The 21,574-nt window shown below is 31.0% G+C and overlaps 2 protein-coding genes and 2 pseudogenes across 8 annotated transcripts; 2 read left to right on the forward strand and 2 right to left on the reverse strand.

Moving 5' to 3' along the window:
• The window catches only part of LOC112743211 (ferric reduction oxidase 2-like), a 6,895-nt pseudogene extending 6,146 nt beyond the window's left edge, over nt 1–749 (reverse strand).
• A 7,090-nt stretch (nt 750–7,839) lies between these two features.
• On the forward strand, nt 7,840–13,757 carry LOC112744173 (TMV resistance protein N-like). 6 transcript variants are annotated; one of them, XM_025793717.2, is made up of 8 exons: nt 7,840–8,681; nt 9,071–10,160; nt 10,345–10,623; nt 10,721–12,311; nt 12,727–12,829; nt 12,996–13,091; nt 13,186–13,399; nt 13,488–13,757. In XM_025793717.2, exons 1-4 carry the CDS (start codon nt 8,194–8,196, stop codon nt 12,017–12,019), a joined length of 3,156 nt encoding a protein of 1,051 aa, XP_025649502.1. In that variant the 5' UTR covers nt 7,840–8,193; the 3' UTR covers nt 12,020–12,311; nt 12,727–12,829; nt 12,996–13,091; nt 13,186–13,399; nt 13,488–13,757. The 6 variants fall into 6 exon arrangements, with proteins under 6 accessions (XP_025649502.1, XP_025649501.1, XP_072071144.1 ...); XM_025793716.2 differs by having other exon boundaries at nt 13,038–13,091; XM_072215043.1 differs by having other exon boundaries at nt 10,721–12,240; nt 12,679–12,829.
• Nucleotides 13,758–13,934: 177 nt separating this feature from the next.
• On the reverse strand, nt 13,935–19,020 carry LOC112744174 (ferric reduction oxidase 2-like). 2 transcript variants are annotated; one of them, XM_072215044.1, is made up of 5 exons: nt 18,792–19,020; nt 16,113–16,440; nt 15,352–15,595; nt 14,342–15,036; nt 13,935–14,123 (listed from the first exon to the last, which is right to left on the reverse strand). In XM_072215044.1, the coding sequence occupies exons 3-5, from the start codon at nt 15,432–15,434 to the stop codon at nt 13,984–13,986; spliced, it is 918 nt and encodes a 305-aa protein (XP_072071145.1). In that variant the 5' UTR covers nt 15,435–15,595; nt 16,113–16,440; nt 18,792–19,020; the 3' UTR covers nt 13,935–13,983. The 2 variants fall into 2 exon arrangements, with proteins under 2 accessions (XP_072071145.1, XP_072071146.1); XM_072215045.1 differs by lacking the exon at nt 18,792–19,020 and having other exon boundaries at nt 16,113–16,841.
• Nucleotides 18,840–20,756, forward strand: LOC112743212 (disease resistance protein RML1A-like; annotated as a pseudogene).
• The last annotated feature ends 818 nt before the right edge of the window (nt 20,757–21,574 follow it).

Below are 21,574 nucleotides of genomic sequence, written 5' to 3' on the forward strand. Positions count from 1 at the left end.
ATTCATAACATCTCTCATCAATTATTATCTATTAAAATACAAAATTTCTGCAAAATTATAAATTAAAAATTTTTAACAACTTCTACTATATAATTTATATTTTATATATAGACTATTAAAAACAAAAAATAAAATATAACAAAAATTAAAAAATAAATTTTAAAATAATTATTAATTTGTCATATTAAAATCAATAAATAAGCATACATACGAATATTAAATAAAAATATTAAAATAATTAAAATCATGACCTATTATTACATATATGAGATAATTTGAAGAATGCAATAAGACGTATAGTTTAAATTTGATAATATTAATTATAAAAATTTATTAATTATAGACATCATATGTATAAAATTATGAATATTATGAATATAAAATTATGGATGTTATTAATATAAAAATATGGATGTTATGTGTATGAATTTATGGATATTATGAATAAATTTATCAATTGAATAAATTAATTTAAGAATTTGATATTTTTTAAATTCAATTATGATAAAATTTAAAAACATATGTGCTAATTTTATAGTTACTTATGCAATAACTAGAAAATGATATGCGTATGGATGTAATATCTAATAAATATTAATTTAATTTTTAGATGTTAGTTATATATAATTATGGATGTTATATATATAAACGTATGAATGTTATGTGTATGAACTTAGTTAGTACAATATAATTATAAATGCACATAAAAACATAAAAAAAAATTAAATCAGTTTATGACTATACCTCATTAAAACTAGTGTAGTTTTTCATATTCTCGAAAATTGATTGACTGACAATAACCTCGTCGGGTGAGTCTATCTATTGTTCAAATTCTTCAACACTTTCTACCATAGGTACCGTATTAAAGTCGAATTCAAATATCATACTATTTGTAATGATAAAGATGATTTATTGCAAAATTTCTTGACTATTCTAATTGTGCTTGCAATGGTATTAGAGTTGTGAATTTTAAACAAAAATAATTGAATTAACGAAAACAAAATCATATTAGGGTAATATTCAGGTTTTGTATCTCTCCATTGAATGATGATAAATGACTTAACAAAAATAAAAAATTAATTACAATAAAAAACGGTAATGATAATAATAATAAAACAAAAAAACGTTTATGATAATAATCAATTACAATTATTGAATTTATGTGATATTATCGTATTTTCATTAGGTGAAGGAGTAGAGCAAGAATCAATTACAATGATAAATAATAACCGTTATTAATTATTATTATTAATCTTTATTATATTCTTAAATATAAAAATCAAATTATAAAAGAAAATATTAATTATTGATTACAAGAATGCCTAATAGTAAGGGATATGATATTATAATTAATATCATTAATAAGTGGAGTTGATAAGAATAGGATAAATAGAATGATAAGAGAGTGGGTTAAAAAATAAAACTGTTATTAAATAATGTAAATAAAGTATATTACGAAAAATTTTGCCTATTATGGCTGAAACTTTTTAGTTACCAAACTTTTTTCCTACATAAAAATACATATATCAACATTTGATTTCGTATATGAGAAGAACCAATTAACTTTTTTGATATATAGTCGGTGTGTACAGTCGACTTCATGTGAAATTTATATTTAAGAATCGTTAAATAATTTGACTAATTTGACTAAATTTTCAACTAACAACTCTCAATATCAACTTCACTGACTTCGCCTGAGTTTTCATCTGTATAATCTTCATTTATTAACTTATACGCATTTTATTTGCAATGATAAAGAGATGACAATATAGTTTTGGAAGTTGTTCACGTGTTCCGTTGTACGAACACGGAACATTTTGTTCCTCAATTTTAAACTTTTAAGATATAATTTAAAAAATGTAAACGGTCTAGATTCAAAAACAATAACTTCTGTAGACAGTATGTAAAAGAAGCCCACCTTAGTCATGCAACCAGTCTATCATTTTACCAGTTTGTGAGGATTGGAGTTCCTTGTTTGCCCAAGCTAGTTGGAAGGTAGCTAGATTTGTGTTGGAGTTTACTAAAAATAGCGTATACATTAGTTGAACTGGTATAAATTAGTTCATTTAGTTAGATTTATTTTTTATTTCAGTCTCTCTTTAACATTTGTTTTTATTTAGTTTATTACTTTATTATATATTTTTATGTTGTTATTATTTTTAATAGGTGTAAATTAAATTATAAAACTATTTTATTTTACTCATTTTTACTATTTATCTTTTTAATATAAAATTATATTTTTACTTATTTACTTTCTTCTTTTATAATTCCTTGCTTCTCACTTTTTTTCATAACTCATTTTTTTTCTTCTCATATTATAATGTTAGTTTCTTCTTTTTTCTTTTTTAATTTGATACATATTTGCGGCACGGATATAAACATATATAAATACTATTATTTCTCAGTTATATTTCACCTTTTTTTTTCAGTTGTTTCTTTCAACCATTTAATTTACATGTTTACACAAATATGTATGTGTATATAGATATACAATTGTTGATAGTCTCATAACTACTCTTTTGAACTGAAAATGCATAGTTTCTTAATTCTTGATGAATTGAACAAAAAAACTAGTTAAGGTTTTTTATACTTGCATTGCAGGTGATGTTTCTTTCTTTGACTATAGTATTTAAATATGTCATAAACATGTTACTTTATACATAATTTCATAATGAAAAAGTATAGGGTACCAATATATTATCTGCAACTTATTACCAACAATAATTAATTATTATATTTTAAACATATATATAAAGAGACACATCCAGAAAATATATCAATAAAGACACTTATATTAAACACAGTCATAAAAAATACATTTTTATTAGACACATCCACAAAGACACTTTCATTAAACACAGTTATAAATAAGAGTTGGCAGAAGTTGACAGAAATGCTTTTGGTAACATAGCTGAATTGTTTCCTAATCCATAATCAAAACCCTCAATTCACAACTAAGCTAACAAGTTATAACTCAAATGATATAGTCTTTCTATATTTACCTAAAAAATTGAGGGTTCGAGTCTTCCCATCTTCAATAATAAAAAAATAAAAAATAAAAAACAAAACTTCATAATCCATAATCGAAATTTTACATAAGAATAAATATAAAACTCATCCCTATATTTTTCTTTATATTTTTGTTGCTTCTTTTTACTCCATGCATATTTAATTTAAAAAATGATTATTTTTCTTTTATTTAATTTATTATTTTCAATATTCATAATTGCTCAGTTATAAGATTCGTAACAGTTAAATACTTAGATTTATATATTAAATGATTTTATTGATTAATCCTGTAATAGATTGAAGACTATGAGATAAAAAAATTAAAAATTAAAGCAAAAATAATGTATAGTTACAAATCTTGGATTTTTTAAAGTGGAAATGTTAGTTTAGAATTTGTTTCACTTGACTTTATTTATATTGAAAAAATATGTTTTGTTAGTTTTAAAATTAAAACTCCTCTTTATATAAATAATATTTCTGTGGTCAATGATAATTATATTAAGTTGTAAAAAAATGTAAGGCTCTTTCTTTACATTTACCACACACACCTATAAAAATTCATAATTTATCACGTATAACTTTGTTTAAATGGCCTCTTTATACTCATTTAGAGGTTACGGGTTCAAGTCTCAATTTTATCTTTGATAAAAAAAAAAACTTTACTTAAAAAAAACAAAATATTATTTTTGTTCCAAAATTATAATAAAATTCAAACATACTCCTAGTCAAAGTTATCAAATTTGAACCGAAAATCCGGTCATTAGTTCGAATTGGATTATTATTTGAACTAGTCAAATAATTAATCCGGTCAAACTTAGTTAAATACAATAAAATTCAGTCAAATTTATATAAACTGATTCGGTCAAATATGAAATATGATCAAACCCAATTAAACTAAAAAAAAATTATTTTTTATACATAATTTTTTATTAAATATTTTACGTAAATAAAATTAAATTATATTTATAAATTTAAAAAAAATATTTTATTAACTATAATATATTTTCTATTTCTATGATTGTTATTTTTTTATTAATACTTAAATAGTATAATAAATATAAATTTATAAATACTTGAAGAGTTATAATAAATATAAACTAATTGATGAGTTATTAAAATTTAAAATTAATAATTAATTGAATATAAAATAAAATTACAAAAAAAATATTTATTATAAAAATAAAAAAATAAATTAAATTTTATATAATTATTTAGTTATGAATGGATTAATCGGTTCAACTTATGCCAATAAGTAATAGCTCAAATGGCATAGTCTCCCCATACTAACCAAGTTGGGTTGGTCTAGTGGTTAGCTCACTAGTCCGCTTAAGCAAGTGTCGGGGGTTCGAATCCCGCCTTGTGCATGCAACAACCCATTGGCCAGCGGCAAACCCTTAAATGGAGCTCAGTACCGCGACGGATTAGTCCTTGACCTGCCGAGTTGGGGGATACCGTGAGAAACAAAAAAAAAATAGTCTCCCCATACTCAATTAAGAGGTTGCGGACTCGAGTCTTCTATCTTTCCTAATATTGATACTACAACCCAAGTAGTGGTGCACATGGGTCGGACTGGACATGGTTCAATTAGATTTGGATCTCTAATATCTAGTGAATTTATTTTAATCCGACCTTAAATTGATCCAAAATAAATCAAATTAAATTGGATTGACCAGATATAAAATTAGAAGGTTCAAATTTATAAATTTTATATAATATATTAATACAAATTTAACTTTTTAAATTAAATTTAATAAATGTTACATCATATTTATACTAAAATAAATTATTTTAAAGTTAAAACAATATCATATGATATAAAAAGTGTAACATTTTACTACACAGAATTTTACGCTTAAATTCGTAAATTAAAGGTGGTGAGGTATTAGGGTCTCCAAAAATAAGATTGCATACATAGGCATATATAAAAAGAAATTTAACTAAAATCCTTGAAAAAAAAGTTAAACAAAACAATCAGAACTCGTATCGCACACAAATCGTAAGAAAGCGAAACATAAAAAGAAAACGAACACAACTTTAGTTGTGTAAGGACTAAATTAGTAGTTAACTCCGTTTTAAATAAATGACCAAATGTATGTATACAGAACGATAGCGTTAAAAATTTAAAAATGTCATTTTTAGTAATTTAAACTTAATTATGTATTGAAAAAAAAAATTTATTAGTATGTGATGGTGGAAAAATTATTGAAATCCATGATGGACATGAATCATGTTTAGCGACAATTGTGTAAGCAAATTATGTTTGGTGAAATTTGTGTACAGTTTTAAAAATTCATTATCTTATCATTATTTATGTGTTAAAGAATACTATTAAATTTACAAATAAATAGTGATAAGATATAGCGTGATTTGTGTATTTTTGTAAAATAATTACCTTACCATAATTTACGTATTAAAATATAGTATAAAATTTTTAGTAAATCATGGTAGAGTAACAAGATTTAGGAATGATAATATTATTATCTATATATAAATTATAAAAGTGAAGGTATATATAATGAATTTTGATTTATGATAATTTGATAATTATAATCTTTTTTAATATTAAAATAGCCAAATATATTTTTTTGGACACAACAAAATAAAAAAAATCTAATATCATTAGATACTAAATTTAAATCTTCATATAAGTACCACAGCAATGAACTAATTTTTTTTTTTAAAACTAAAGTTAAAAATATATGGATTGAAATCAATTCAAAGTCCATAGATTAGATTTAGTGAAAGCACTAAAAAAATAAATATTTTTTCTTTGTCATTAAATCTATTAGACGTATATTTTTCGTTCGAATTTTGTGTTTTTAGAAAATTAGATGTCGAATAAGTATTTTAAAAGATTTAAATGAGAATGTTATCAAAGTTGTATTTTTAAGTTTTTTAAAAGATAAATTAAAAGTAAAAGAGTTGATTTTGAAGAAAAATTAGTAAGAAGAGTTCAATATTTTTAATTGTAATGTTAATATTTGAAAATTAAATTTTATTTTGATATATATTATTTGCTTATTTTATATAATATTATTTTTACCAAGGTAGCTGCTGAATATGTTTATAATTTTTTACTAAAAAACTGAATGATTTGTTAATAAATATAAAATTAAATATGTTAGGATATGTTACTAATGGTGTGTATTTTAAGAATGGTCCGGTTTCCATTATGTAATTTGTCTTGTAGTGAAGAACTTAAAAACAATTTTATCCTTTTTGAAGCAAAACTAAAATGACCCATTTGTCAATGGTTAAGTTTCTAAATTCCTGGCTTGGCTAACAATGGGGCGTGAACCACTATTTGTTTCCTTGAGAATTGATGTTTCATGCTAGTACAATGGAACATGTGATAATTTTCCTATAGTTTTTACCTTTTAGTCTCCTGTGGAACCTACAGTAGTAGTAATTATTACTATCATTTTACTCGAAATAAATAAATAAATGAACGGTTCAACTAGATATCCTTTAAAAATCGTATAACATTCAGCCTTTTATTACAATAATTAAAAAAAATTAAAACAAACACAACTAAAAATTATGAATAGATTTATTATCTTTTTAAAATTAAATACACATTCAAAATACAATTTAAAAAAACTGAAATTTAAAATTTAAATTTTAAATTTTTGTTTCAGATTTAATATATTTAATTATTAATATATTATAATTTAAATACATATCTAAAAATCAAGTTATTCAAAATTCAAAATTCAAAATTTTGATTTTAAAAATATAAAATAAACCTTAAACTATCAAATTATTAATTAAACTGTACAAAACACTCAAAAAAGCAGAGAAGTCACGTTTGCGCCATGTCGAAAATTCAGAGTCGCACATAGAAAACTCAGAGGTGCACATCGAGAAGTCATCCTCCGCTGTCGTTCATCCTCTTCCGCGCTCATTCTCAACGCTGCCTTCCTCCTTTTCGGCGCTCATTTACAACGCTGTCTTTTTAATGTTTAAATTTAAATTTTAGATTTATGATTTTGGATGTGTTTTAAAAATATTTTCTGTATAACATCATAATTTTAGATGTGTTACAATTATTTTTTAATGTTTAAATTTAGATTTTAGATTTATGATTTTGGATGTGTTTCAAAAATATTTTCTGTATAACTTCATAATTTTAGATGTGTTACAATTATTTTTTAATGTTTAAATTTAAATTTTAGATTTATGATTTTGGATGTGTTTTAAAAATATTTTTTGTATAACTTAATATTTTAGATGTGTTACAATTGAAAATATTTTAGTTTATGTATATAATTATATTCGACCATTCATAATTGTATTATTAACATTTATATTGTATTATTAAAGTTGACTGATTTTAGATGTGTTTTAAAAATATTTTATATAAAGTATCATACTATCAGATGTATTATAATCGAAAAATAACAACACAATTTTAAATTAATTGTTGATTATATACTTTATTTGCAACAACTTTATTAATAAAATTAAATAAGATCAACCTTGTTCCAATTAAATCAGCAGAGTATTTTTATGTTTAAATTAAAATATAATTAAAAATGTTGAACATGATATTTCTTAACAAATTACATAAACACATGTGTGGAAAATAATGATATCTTTCACCAATGCAAAATGAGAGAGTGCTTCAGCTGGAAGGTGGTGATGGTCTTCACCAATGAAGACGAGATGAAGAATTCAGCTGGCAGCGTCCTTTTTGGTTTGGGATTCACTAATGCGTGTGAATATCCCGTAGAATAAGGAATTTAAAAAACTGTATCTATTACGTGAAGTTACGAAAGTAAAGCAAAGTCACCGTAACCACCAATAAAGTAGGTGGGTTTTAAAATTTAAATTTAAATTAAAATCTAATTATAGATATGTATCTACAAAATAAAAACATGTTACACTAAAAAAATAATTAAATATTATTTAAATCTGATTAAAGGCTGATTAAAGGCCGATTAATATTGTCCAACTAGCATTTCCCTATCACTAATAAAACGGGTTTTCATTATTGATTACTCTCTCAGATTTGTGTCTCCTTCATGGCTTCATCGGTACCCAGAGGCAGCTTCCGCTTACTTTCCTTTCTCTTCACAAAGAATTTCTCAAGTGATCTTACTAATTAACTGTTTAGAGTTAATAATCACAACTCTTCTGCAACACATACGCACACCATAATCCACTTCTTGAAACTTCAAACATATGGCATCCGCCTCTTCTTCCGCATCAATCCCACCACCAAGATCATGCACCTATCACGTGTTCTTGAGTTTCAGAGGAGAAGACACTCGCACAGGCTTCACTAGCCATCTCTATGCGGCCCTCAACAGTAAGGGAATCACAACCTACAAAGATGACCAAAACCTTCGCAAAGGCCATGTTATTTCAAAAGAGCTCCTCAAAGCAATTGAAGAGTCTATATTTGCAGTCATCGTTTTCTCACCGAACTACGCTTCCTCCAGTTGGTGCTTAGATGAGCTCCAAAAGATCATTGAGTGTAAGAACCAGGTGGGGCTACAGATCGAGGCAGTGTTCTACGGTGTGGAGCCTAGTGATGTGAGGCACCAAAGAGGAACCTTTGAGGAAGCTTTCAAGAAACACGAAGAGAGACATGACAGTGAGAAGGTCAAGAGATGGAGAGATGCGCTAACACAAGTAGCTGCTCATTCTGGTTGGACCTCCAAAAATGAGTAAGCTAAACTAGTCATTAACTTATTACTCTTCTTATTACTACAATTTATCTGCTATAGTATTATTATTTTGTAATACTACATTTTAAATATTTTTCTAAAGCAAATAATAGAATGCAATGTTTAAGCAACGATGGTAACAGTATACTAAAAATTAGCCATAATGTTTAAATCTTTTTCATATACATATCAATTTTTTTGCAATATATATATATAGCTTATTGCAAATAAATTTTGTAAAAGAAAATCGTTTTTGTAAACTTCAGTTGTTTTGTTTTGTAATGTCTTCCTTTATCTTATTACAAAATTTCTTTTTTATTATAAAAGTTTTTGCTTTATTTTTCTTATGTATTGCTAGACTTACAAAGAAATTCTCTTTCCCTAAACAGGGACGAAGCAGTACTTGTGGAAAATATTGCTCAGCATATATTTGAAATATTGATTTCTAAGTTGCCATCTTCAATGAAGAATCTTGTGGGGATTGAATCAAGAGTGGAACAAGTGATTACTCTAATTGGCCTTGGATTGAATGATGTTCGCTTTATAGGCATATGGGGAATGGGCGGCATGGGTAAGACCACTATTGCTAGAGCTGTCTTTGAAATCATTCGAAGCAGATTTGAAGTTACTTGCTTTCTTGCCGACGTAAGAGAACACTGCGAGAAAAAAGATATTACTCACATACAAAAGCAACTTCTCGATCAAATGAAAATAAGGTCAAATTTTGTTCATAACAAGTATGATGGGAGGACAATAATTCAAAACTCTTTACGTCTCAAAAAGGTACTTCTTGTTCTTGATGATGTAAATCATGGAAAACAATTAGAATATTTGGCTGGGGAGCAAGCTTGGTTTGGTCCTGGAAGCAGAATAATAATCACAACTAGAGATTTCCACCTGCTAAGGAAAGATAAGTTGCACGAAACTTACAACGTTGAAGGGTTAGTGGAAAGTGAAGCCCTTAACCTCTTTTCATTAGAAGCTTTTAACCTGCCAAAACCTTCAGAAGAGTTTTTGGATTTGTCCATAGAAGTGGTAAAATACAGCGGTGGTCTCCCATTGGCACTGAAAGTATTGGGTTCCTATCTTAATGGTAGACCTATGGCGGTTTGGCATAGTGCTATCGAAAAAATAAAGAAGTCTTCACATTCTGAAATTATTGATACTTTGAAAATAAGCTATGAGGGTTTAGATGATATGGAAAAGAATATTTTTCTAGATATTGCTTGTTTTTTTAAAGGAGATCCGCAATATTATGTAAGAAAGATATTAGAAGAATGTGGTTATCAGGCTGAAATTGGTCTTGATAGTTTGATTAAGAGATCATTGGTTACTATTAAATATAATCAATTGGGGATGCATGATCTGCTTGAAGAAATGGGCAAACAAATTGTAATTCAGAAATCTCCAAATGATGCTTGTAAGCGTAGCAGATTGTGGTGTTTGGAGGATGTTGAATTTGTACTTACTCAAAAGAAAGTAAGTGTCGATTTTTCTCAACTATAGGATGCATAGAATTAAAATAAGAATTTGACAATGTCTTTGATATTATATCTAGGTAACTAAAAACTATTTTTTGTTTTTATGGTTATCTCAATCAGTATAGTTTTTTCATTGGTTTTTTTAATTGTTTGTTTATTTATTTATTTACGTGTATATGTAGAAAACTAAAGCAACTCGTGGCATCGTTATACATAAGAAGTATAGCGAGACTGAAGTGAATCAGAGAGATTTATCTTTCTCAAAAATGTGCCGGTTAAAGCTTCTCATTTTAGATGGCGTGAAAGCTCCCATTCTCTGCGATATTCCTTGTACATTAAAGGTATTTCGCTGGAGAAATTGTCCACTGAAAACTCTGCCCCTTACAGATCATCAACGCTATGAACTTGTTGAAATTAATCTGTCTTGGAGCAAAATTGTACGGTTATGGGATGGAAAGAAGGTAGACCTTTTCGTCTGACAGTTCTATCAAATTTTATTACATAAACATTTCCAGCAAAAATATTATCCATGTGATATTTTTTTTAATGTTTTTTCAGGTTCTAGAAAAGTTAGAGCACTTGAATCTGTCAGAGTGCAAGCAGCTGAAGCAAACACCAGATCTTTCTGGGGCTCCCAATCTTAAAACACTTGATCTTGGTGGATGTGAGAGACTTGAAACACTTGGAGATAAATTGGAGATGAGTTCACTCGAGAGACTACATCTATCTTACTGCAGTAGTTTGAGAAGACTGCCAGATCTTTCTGGGGCTCCCAATCTTGAAGAAGTTCATCTTGATGGATGTGAGGAGCTGAATTATATTCACCTGTCACTCGCACACCACAAAAGACTTTTTTTTTTGGATTTAAGTGGATGCACGAGTCTTGAAACACTTGGAGATAAATTGGAGATGAGTGAACTCAGCTTACTAAATCTAAACTCCTGCAGTAGTTTGAGAAGACTGCCAGAATTTGGAGAATGCATGAAACAGTTATCGATTCTTTATCTGAGAGATACAGGTATAGAAGAGCTACCCCCAACGCTTGGAAATTTGGCTGGCGTGTCTGAGTTGAACTTAAGTGGATGCGACAAGATTACTGGTCTTTCCTCCGATATTGGCTCATCTAGAGAAGAGGCGACCCTTTCCTATGATATTCGCCACTTAGCGTCGTTGATGGATTTGGATTTATCTGAGAGCAGTTTTTTAAGAGTTCCAATAAGTATCCATCAACTTCCTAGACTTACAAGTCTGTACTTATGCGGTTGCGATGAATTGGAGGTTTTACCAGAGCTTCCATCAAGTCTAAGAGAATTAGACGCACAGGGTTGTTATTCACTGGATGCATCGAATGTTGATGATGTTATTTCAAAGGCGTGTTGTGGCTTTGCAGAATCAGCTAGCCAAGATCGTCAAGACTTCTTGCAAATGTTGATCTATGGGAAGGAAATTCCAGCATGGTTTGAGCATCAGGAACAAGATGACGGAGTATCAGTCTCGTTCCCGCAGAATTGCCTTTCAATTGAAACCATCGCACTTGCTCTCTGTTTCCTAATTGAAAATCAAGAATATATTAACGCAGTACAGCCATCGGTGATCTGCAACGGTGAAGAATTCATCAACGACAACGAGAGTTTATACGTGGGGTTTAGCGGAGATAATTTGTTCATTGTGTGCGTGAAGGGTTACTATTTTAGTAAGCTGTTATGCCAACACAATCGCTTCCAATTGTTATTTCCAGATGATGACGATCGTGATATCCGAGTACAGAGATGTGGAGCACGTTGGGTGTGCAAGCAAGACATTCAAGAATTTAAGAAAAGAAAATCCCAAACAGGGAAAAGAAAAAGAAACTCTTGAACTGAACATGGACATGATTTCACATTCTTCAGCTTCTATAAATAAGATGCTCGTGGTTGACTCTCCACTGTATGAACAAGAGATAGAGCCAGCCGCCACAGCGGAAGGCTCTATTCGCCATTTGGCATCTCGCAAAAGCTCTGACCCACCTCAACTCACCTGTCTTCCCTTTGCATCCCAGTTCTCATAGCTCATGACACACCTTTCTCAATATATTACAGGTATCATTGCCAAGCTTAGATCTCCTCAGCTAAATGGTTCCCCAGGTCATTGCATCCATCCAGAAAGAAATGTAAATATTTTTTATATAAATATTGCTATTTGAAGTTTGCCTTTTAGTTTGCAATTCTTTTTCTTTCAATTTTTAGGACAAATAATATGTTGGTTTCGGATAGAGGAGAGTTTGTTATCTGATTACTGGGAATGTGTTTTTGTGTTAAATTGCGTGTTTCAAATTGTGAATATGGAAAAAGATGGGTGCGGAGGAATATGAATTGAGCATTTCGGGATTGTATTTGAATTCATGTGTGACGGCTTTTTCTTTTTTCTTTCTTTTTTTTTTGAATGTCTTGGGACAAATATTTTAATCTTGGTTTCATGTGTAAATTGCTCCAATGAGGTTACAATAATTTTTTTTATTGGGTTCGAGGATTTTCAAGAAGATGGCGCTTGAGATTGAGAATGGTTTGAATTTTTCGTTGCTGCAGCATAGAACTTGTTTGACAACCCAGATTGAGATTCATTACAGAGGGAAAGAGAAAATCTGCAGGCCATGGAGGGTGCCAATGTCAACTTAGAGTTGCCATTCTTGTAAGTTTCGAGTTGTTTTGATCTGCGATTATTGATAAAGAATAACCTATATGTTGTCTAGTTCTGTGGGTTATGACTTTGATGTACCTCATCAGAACTTTGATTACTAATGTTTGATTGCCATATGAATCAAAGGGTATTGCATTATGTTTCTTGTTTTATACAGTGTCTTGGGGATTTGATAAATCAGTGCTGTTTAATTTATCAGTTGGACATGGTAATCGATGCATCATCCCTTGGAGAAAATATAGAATGTGCAAAGGTTATCACATTTACATTCTTTGCTTGACCAATGATTACTTCAATGATGAATGTCGCCGAGATCTCGGGTTTTAAACTTTAAACTTTTGATTCAGCCCCAGGAACAGGTCAGCCAAGGTGAACCTGAAGATTTTTCTGATTATCCTTTTTTACATGCCAAAATATTAAGCACTGGCTGGGTGCCTATTGAGGATATCGTAGATTTCAGCGAAAGTGAGATTGAAAGGCAAAGGCGTGAAGGAAAAAGTGTTTGACAAATATATTTGCAGATGATGTGATTGAAGTGAACAACTTTGGTAGAAAAGAAAGGTATGTCCATTTGCCAGGAGCTCAATTTAATTTTGTCAGAAGAATGTATCTTGAGAGCTAATAACATTTTCACATTTTTTTTAATTAGTTTTTGAAGGAGCTGGAGTACATCACTATTAGTTTCCCCTGGAACTAAAGTGATCTCAATTTTCGGGTCTGGAAACTTGAAACATCAATTTTTAAAGGTTATGAAACCTTAGCAAGGCAAAAATTCAGTCCATCTCAATATCCATCTGGTGTTGTGTAAATTTGAGTTTGATGTAACCATGTATGGGACTATTTGGGTTCATAAATAGTGAAATTGTTTGTATGCTAATATTCTAGAAAAGTGATATGAAACTAAAACCCTTTTACCTTTTTTGTTATGCTCCTTATGATAGATTTTATTTTCTAAAAAGCAAAAGAGACTATTAGAATTTAGAAGTACTGTCATTGGTGGTAGCTAGGAACTAGGATCTAACTTTTGTTACATAACCAATTTACACTACCAAAAAATAATAAAAATTCTAACTCAAAATAAGCTAGCTAAGATCAATTCTCGCTAATAGCTAAATGTTTTATATCTTCTAACAATTCAAGTAAAATCACCAATTAAAGCTAAAGGACTCAAAGTGCAGATTTTCAGCCAACTTAGATGAGCAAACAGCTGCTACCTCCTGCCTCATTTCCTTGGGTCCAGAAACAAGAACCCCCGCATTTGACCCTTTCAGTTCCAACAGTAATCCTTCAAAAAAGAAAAAATAAAAGCAAATAAAAGACAGAGAAAAAAAGAAAAGAAAAAAGAAAAGAGAGCAATTTCATACCCTTGATATGTCTCTAGGCTATAGTTTAAAATAAAGATTCCCTTCACTTGAGGTTAGTGTTATATTTATAAAGGTAATTAGTGTTACAGTTTACAAACTACATAGTAATTTGCCCAAAAAAAAAAGTGAAGTGACTTACTTCTTAGGTCAGGTCTTCCACCATAATGCACATTTGTAGCATTGGCAAGGATTTGGTTTGGTTGGCTTTCCAATTCCCTTTCTACGTCACAAACCTTGAAATTTGTTGATCCTACTGATGGAGATGACCCCTCCATATTCTGTACCTTCTTTGCTTCTTTGGCATTTTGTTTCTTGTTCCAAATAACAGCTACACTTGCACCCATTGCTATTGACACACATATCACTAACATGTTGATAGAAGACTTCAAAGGGTATGAAAATATTTTATTGGTGTTATGATCAACAGGAAAAATGTAGTAATGGTTAATCATCCCAATTAGGATAATGAAGATTATAGCACCAACCCAGACCCAACTATTTGGACCTAAAAAAGTAGAAATAGGCGAGTCTTTTTGGTTAGGCTTGAACCATATGGATTGAAGGGGAATTGGATTATTATTCTGTTTAAGGTCTTCCTCTCTTGTGATGTAAGCCTCAATTTGTAGTTGCAAACTAGAAATGTCACCGTTGATTCCATAACATGGGAGGATCATATCTAACATTGAGAGACAAGAGGTGTTCTTAAATGCACAAATTAAGGTAAGTTTTGGAGTTCTGTATCTCAATGTTATGTTCAGATATATTAGCTCTCTGATGATAGACACAAAAGGGGTGATGCCACTGCCTCCACTAATCATCACAAGAGTTTCGTGCCTGGTGAATAGAAAGCAGAGTTATTACTTTGTAAGAAATTATAAACAATCATTTTAGACTAAGCCAGAAGTGATGTTATTTAGAGAGTAACTGTCTTGCTAGCAACCCAAAAACACTTTTCCATAAATTTATGAGGTTTTTAGAGCTTTAAGGTGATAATAACTAGTTTTTTCCCATTTAGTTGTGAAAATTGTAATAATTTCTTAATATATATATATATATATATATATATATAACACTTATTCTTGAATGGATGTGTAATTACGTGTAATTTGTTAATATAAACTTGGGCTTTATATTTAAAAAAATGCAAACCTTAGATAATCGGTAGATACAGGTTCATAAGGACCTTCAACATGGACATTGAGATGATCAATTGCAGATGGTACTGAAAGCATCTGATAGAGTTTCTGGGACCAAGCTCCCTCACTCTTAATGACAACACTTAGAATTTCTGGCTCCAAGTTACTATTAGAAGTAACTGTAAATGGATGCCACTGCAACTTTGATATGCTTGGTATGTTTATGAACACAATACTTGTGGGATTATATGTCAACCCTGCCAAAAAAATATAGATAGCCACATCAGCACTAAAAACAATATATAAAAATTCTTATCATTGAAATTTGAGCATTTTTTTTTTCAAGAAGCAGGTCATAAACCAAATTATCTACTTGATCCCTCAAAAATATTTGACATTGGTTTGGTTCCTTACAAATTTATAATATATCAACTTAGTCCCTGAAAATTATACATCACATTAGTCAAATTCCTGAAAGATTTTTTATTAGTCTAGTCCTTAGAAAATATATGTGATAATACTCTAGTCCTTAAAAAAGCATGCAACCTCAACTTGATCTTTTATTTTATATAAATTTGTTTGCAGAAAGTGATAATGTCTTTGCACACACTGTTTTTTAAATCTACCCGAGTCCCAAGAATAGGAAAAACTGATTTTTTTTCCCATCTCTCTCACACCCTCTATGATTTTGGTGTCTGTAATTAGTATTCTGTATCTTTAAACAATTAAGAGACAAGATCTAAGGGACTAAACATCTAGTTTATTTTATCTTACCATGGGTCTTAGAGAAGTTAAGTTCTACCGCTTAACATGGCAAAACACCAGCAGAAACCAACCGAGCTCGCTGTCTTGATTGCAAGAACCTTAGATAACGATCAACCAAGAAGAGGTAGAAACCAGGGAGCATAATACAAGCATAGGAGATTCCCACATGAAAGATGAACAACACAATGAAGAGGATGTAGAGGTGGTGTGTGTAGAAGGAAAGCTCAAGGGCTTTTCTCCTAATGCAAGGGAATGTTGTAAGCCACATTAAAAGACCAATTAGCAAAGTTAACTCTCCTGCTACATTTGATATCCCTGTTTTTTTCCATTCTAGCATCTGCATTGAGAATCATAGTAATAGTATCATGAATCTATAGTTCTATGTTATAGTAGATAACAAAATGATAAAAAAATTTCCAAGTGACTAGCATAGAGCACAATAGTAGTAAATTAACTTGTTTGTGCTAGAAATAGTTAGTTAGTCAGTATAGTTTCTTTTATTTAAAATTTTTAATTAATTTTATTTCACAAGATCCTAAAATCCAATAATACATTAAAAAGAAAAAGATAAACAAGAATTAAACATGCCCTTAGAATTGGTACTTTCTTCTTTTCTTTTGAATCCAAGCTTTGAAATTTGAATGCATACAGTGTTATTCAAGTTTTAGACCACATATCGTAAGTTCGCAAACTTGATTTATGATGAGTTTGAAAAATTCTAAGCTAATATTTGTAATGACTAAACATTATTACTTTGATCAATAGCAAAAATATTAATTCACAAATGTTAATAAATTAATTTTTGCTATGCAGGTTTGTTTGGGCCGAAAATAAAAGAATTCTGGTGCAAGCCCAAATTAAAGTTAACATTCAGCATTGTTATTTTGCTCCTTATGGCTGAAACTATGGTTATGCCAATTGGGCCAAGAAAAAAAATCCCAAGCCCAAATAAAATCAAGCTCCAACCTTGTGCAAAATTATCTTATGAATGAGTGGTTGAATTATTTTGCTTGGTTGGGCCAAATTGATCCATTATTGCTACAAGTCCAAGTTAATCATGTTTTGCTATACATCCAATGCATGATCCGAATACAATTAGTCAGGAAAGCAAATGTTGTTATTGCTTTATGCCTTTAACGGATCTCACACTTCACCATGTGATGGAATTCAAATTTTATTAGAGTAAAGTTAATAAATGCTTTGGAACTATGAGAGAAAATTTCATTGATTTGATTGATAGCCTTAATGAAAGGCACGCTACCAAGAAACAAAAGGGAAGTGGTCATTTAATTTATTGTGTCTAAATCCTTTAGTTAATGATCATACTTTCTCTTCTTCTCTCTATGCTTCTAACCTTCGGTCATAACACAGAGAAACCATGGAAGCTAAGCATAGCCACCGAAGAGAAAAAGAAGCACGCTACAAGACCATCAAAATGATGGCACGAAAAAGAAAAAGAAAAGTATGCTGTGGCTAAGATTCTCATTACTTATGGTAAGATTTTGTAATGAGATCTTAGATTCTTCATACCAAAAATGGATGAAGAAGATCTCGGCTAACAAGGTGAAGATTCTTGGAAGGATGGCTTGTCTCTGATTTTGCTCAACCACCACAGGAAGTAGCTAGGGTGGCTACGTGATGGAAGAGGCAGAGATTGGAGCAGATGAAGCCATCATCATCATAAAGCATCAAAGGCCAGAAATTCATCTTGGAAAGCAAGCCAAGGATGAAGCGCTCGGATTGATGAAGAGTGATGACCAAGGAAGGACTAGAGGTAATTGCATGTTGGGTTTTGCATGGGTTATCTCTTCTCTCTCTCTGGTCGAACCGGTTTTATTTTTGAAGAAGAAGAAGTTTAGCTTGGTCTGTTTAGTTTCAACCTTGAAGGCTTCTCCCTATAAGTAAGGGTGAACAGTCAGGGTTTGATTCAAGGAGACAGAGTGAGAGTGCAAGGCACAGAGTTCTCAGAGCTACCTGAGCTAACAGATTTTCTTCTCCTTCAATGTATTCTGTTTTGTATTTTTCTATTTAATTTTGTCATGTCTTAAGTCTCATGGAAAAAGGCAAACAGTGAGGTTTGTATGAAAAAGCCATAGAGCGAAAAAAGACAAAGAGTGCAAAATTAAAAGAAAAAGCCATAGATGTCTTTAGAGTTCCTTTGTACATCTGTGTTGTGTTTCATGATTCTGTGAGAATCCCCTTGTAAGTTGGGTTAGCACTTTACATTCTGTAATCAAGAAGATTATAGTAAAATTCCATCATTGTTGTGATGGAGACTGGATGTAGGCTGCACTGCACTTAGCAGCTGAACCAGGATATATCTGAGTGTAATTTTCTCTCTCTTCTACTCCATTTCTGTTTCTACTGCACAGGAGCTAAAACTGAAAAATATCTCGTGCCAAGTGACGAGACAAAATTAAAAGTCTCGTGGCTAGGGACAAGACAAAAATTAAAAAGTCTCCTCAAAGACCAGCAAGTGTAACCAAGCAAAAAGAAGGCTAAGATTCAACCCCCTTCTCTTAGCCACTGAAAACCATCAATTTATTTTTCACATTTATCAGTCAACAACCCTATATTTTACTCCATCAAATTTTAAAATGCACCATGAATTGACTCCATGAGTTGAGAATCTACCATTTTTCAAGTCCAAAAAGGGGAGAGAAAAAGTAGGGGACTATTTTGACGAACCTTTGAAAGTTGATTAGTCACTGCCCAATAAATGATGAAGCAAAGGCCATGAGCAGTGAAGATTGTCATGAGCATATTTCCAAGCCAAATATGGTACTTTATGCAACTCTCTGATTTTAGACCAACCAGTGGCAACAATGAGGAGCCACGTGTCACTGGAAAAAACAACATTGCCAAGCATATGTTCCCAACTTTCCCCAACATTAGTGCTGATTTATCTAGTTTCTTCTGCCATCTGCGAAAACACAAAAATCACTTCCTTCACCACCAATCCTAGTTATTAAAACAGAAATAATATTTAGAAAAATGTTCGAAATTGCGATTGAGATCGCATAAAAGTTATATTATTACCTTAATTGCACACTAATGAACAAAATTCATGATTGAGACCATAATCAAAACTATAATCCTTAAATAACTTGGAATATATATCCATATCATAGAGCAAATATGTGTAAAACTCAAGTCATTGGGTATGTAATTGTATTATGATTTTAATTTAATTGCAAAATATTCAACAAATATTCAATTGATGCAACTGCAATTACAATACATTAAAGGCTTAGTACATACATATTACATATAGCAATTTAAAATGTTTATTTGTATGTAGAGTTGCACTTAAATTCCACGTGTTCGCCATCATTCTCCTATATGAATAGACACACTAAATGACTGTATGCTCTTATGTAGGAATTTGAAGCAACTCATGGCATCGTTTTACCTTACATGAAGTGGACAGATTTGGATATAAGAGATTTAGCTTTCTCAAATATGTGCAAGCTAAAGCTTCTCATTTTAGATGGCGTGAAAGTTCTCATTCTCTGCGATATTCCTAGTACATTAAAGGTTTTGCACTGGAAAGGTTGTCCAATGGAAACTCTACCCTTTAAAAATCAACACTATGAACTTGTTGAAATTGATTTGACTTATAGCAAAATTGTACAGTTATGGGATAGAAAGAAGGTAGACCTTATCAAATTTTATTACATTAGCATTTCCAGCAAAAATAGTCACCATGTGATATTTGTTCATGTCTTTTTCAGGTTCTAAAAAGCAAGCTGAGGCAAACGCCAGATCTTTCTGGGGTTCCCAATCTTAAAACATTTCATCTTGGGCAATGTAAGGAGCTGAATTATATTCATCCATCTCTCGCACACCGCAAGAGCCTTGTTGAATTGTACTTATGGGTATGTGAGAGTCTTGAAACACTTGCAGACAAATCGGAGATGAATTCACTCAAGAAGATAATCGAGTATCAGTCTCATTCACTTCAACTGAAACCATCGCACTTGCTCTCTCTTTCCTAATTCAAAATCCTTCGGGGAGATCTGGAGCACGTTGGGTGTGCAAGCAAGACATTCAAGATTTTAAGAAAAGAAAATCCCAAAGAGGGAAAAGAAAAGCAACTCTTTAAACTGAATATGGACATGATCTCACATTCTCCAGCTTCTAGGAATAAGATGCTAGTGGTTTCCCCTCTACTGTATGAACAAGAGGAAGAGCGTGCTGCCATATTACTGACTTCTTAATACACATTTTGTAATATGTCTTTTATTGTAAAAGCATGAGCAATCCATTTGTATATATTAGTTATGCTTCTGAATTCGAGTAAATACCCATAGTCGTCCCTGAGATTCACGCAAAAACCCATAATAATCCCTAAGATCCCGATTTACCCATTGTAGTCCTCCAGATAGAGCTCCGAGCACTCAAAGTGGTCCCTAGCCATATTTCAGGTGATGAGTCATCACCGGAGCGCTGACGTGGCCTCGGATTGCCACGCTGGAGGGTCCAACGGCTAGCTGAGCTGGCTAATTTCCAATTTGTACCCATGTTGGTCCTTCGTATTATATGTAACCCTAAATCCCCAAATTTTCATATAATTCATCTCCTCTTCGACTTCATCTCTTCTTCTTCTTTTTCATACCCTTGAACTACACGTTGTGATCTTCGGGAATGAAGCTTCACCACCTTCCCAGCCATCTGTAGCATCATCATAAACAGAACAATGCCATAGTTAAAGGAGAACAATGCCATTCAGTTCCTAAAAGAAGCAGTCTAGGAATACTGAGGGTCAAGCATATCGAAAAATATCAAAACTGAAAGTAACAAACCATTCTCCAAACCAAGTCTTCAGGACCCAATGGTTGAGCTGGACAAGGATACAGGAAATGTATTGAGTACTGGAAAATAAAATAAAAGCAATTAATGCCAAATAGGAAAGCAAGACATTGAACTAAATATCAATTTTAGAAAAATAACAAATATGCAGGGTGATTAGTGGTTATATTGCACGGGGCATAAATTATGCTTAAACTTGCCATTGGCATTGGGAAACAGTAGAAAGTTTTTGCAAGGTTTCAGCAGCAAAAGACTGTACATAACCTAGAATACAAACCTTGGAAAGATTTTGTTGCATTTCTTTTATACGAGCAGCACTAATGCCTTTCAAAAAATTTAGAAGCCAACCTAAAGGATTTGAGGTACACATTGGATCACAAACTATTTGGAAGAAGAGTTTCATGGTTTTTCCTCCTATAAGGATCAATGCAGTTGCAATTCCTACTGATAAATAAACAGTTGAAAAGAGAACAAGCCACACCCCCAATCTTTCACCTGAAAAAGCAAGGTTGAAACCTTTTCAAATCATGCAATGATAGTTTTAGGACTGTTATATGCATATAAATCTTCAATTAACTTGGTTTGAGTACCCAACATAGTTTTTGAGGATCAATTATATGTAAAGCATTTTTGCATTGTTAATTATGCAACTTTATATC

Source organism: Arachis hypogaea, chromosome 14 (assembly GCF_003086295.3).
Source record: "Arachis hypogaea cultivar Tifrunner chromosome 14, arahy.Tifrunner.gnm2.J5K5, whole genome shotgun sequence".
NCBI classification, from domain to species: domain Eukaryota; kingdom Viridiplantae; phylum Streptophyta; class Magnoliopsida; order Fabales; family Fabaceae; genus Arachis; species Arachis hypogaea.

Coding starts and splice junctions, on each gene's coding strand:
- LOC112744174 (XM_072215044.1), bottom strand. CDS start 15,434: ATGCTTTCAGTACCATCTGCAATTGATCATCTCAATGTCCATGTTGAA. Junction 15,037..15,351: donor GTATCTACCGATTATCTAAG/GTTTGCATTTTT, acceptor TCTATTCACCAG/GCACGAAACTCTTGTGATGA. Junction 14,124..14,341: donor TGGAAGACCTGACCTAAGAA/GTAAGTCACTTC, acceptor TCTTTTTTGAAG/GATTACTGTTGGAACTGAAA.
- LOC112744173 (XM_025793717.2), top strand. CDS start 8,194: ATGGCATCCGCCTCTTCTTCCGCATCAATCCCACCACCAAGATCATGC. Junction 8,682..9,070: donor GGTTGGACCTCCAAAAATGA/GTAAGCTAAACT, acceptor TTCCCTAAACAG/GGACGAAGCAGTACTTGTGG. Junction 10,624..10,720: donor GGTTATGGGATGGAAAGAAG/GTAGACCTTTTC, acceptor ATGTTTTTTCAG/GTTCTAGAAAAGTTAGAGCA.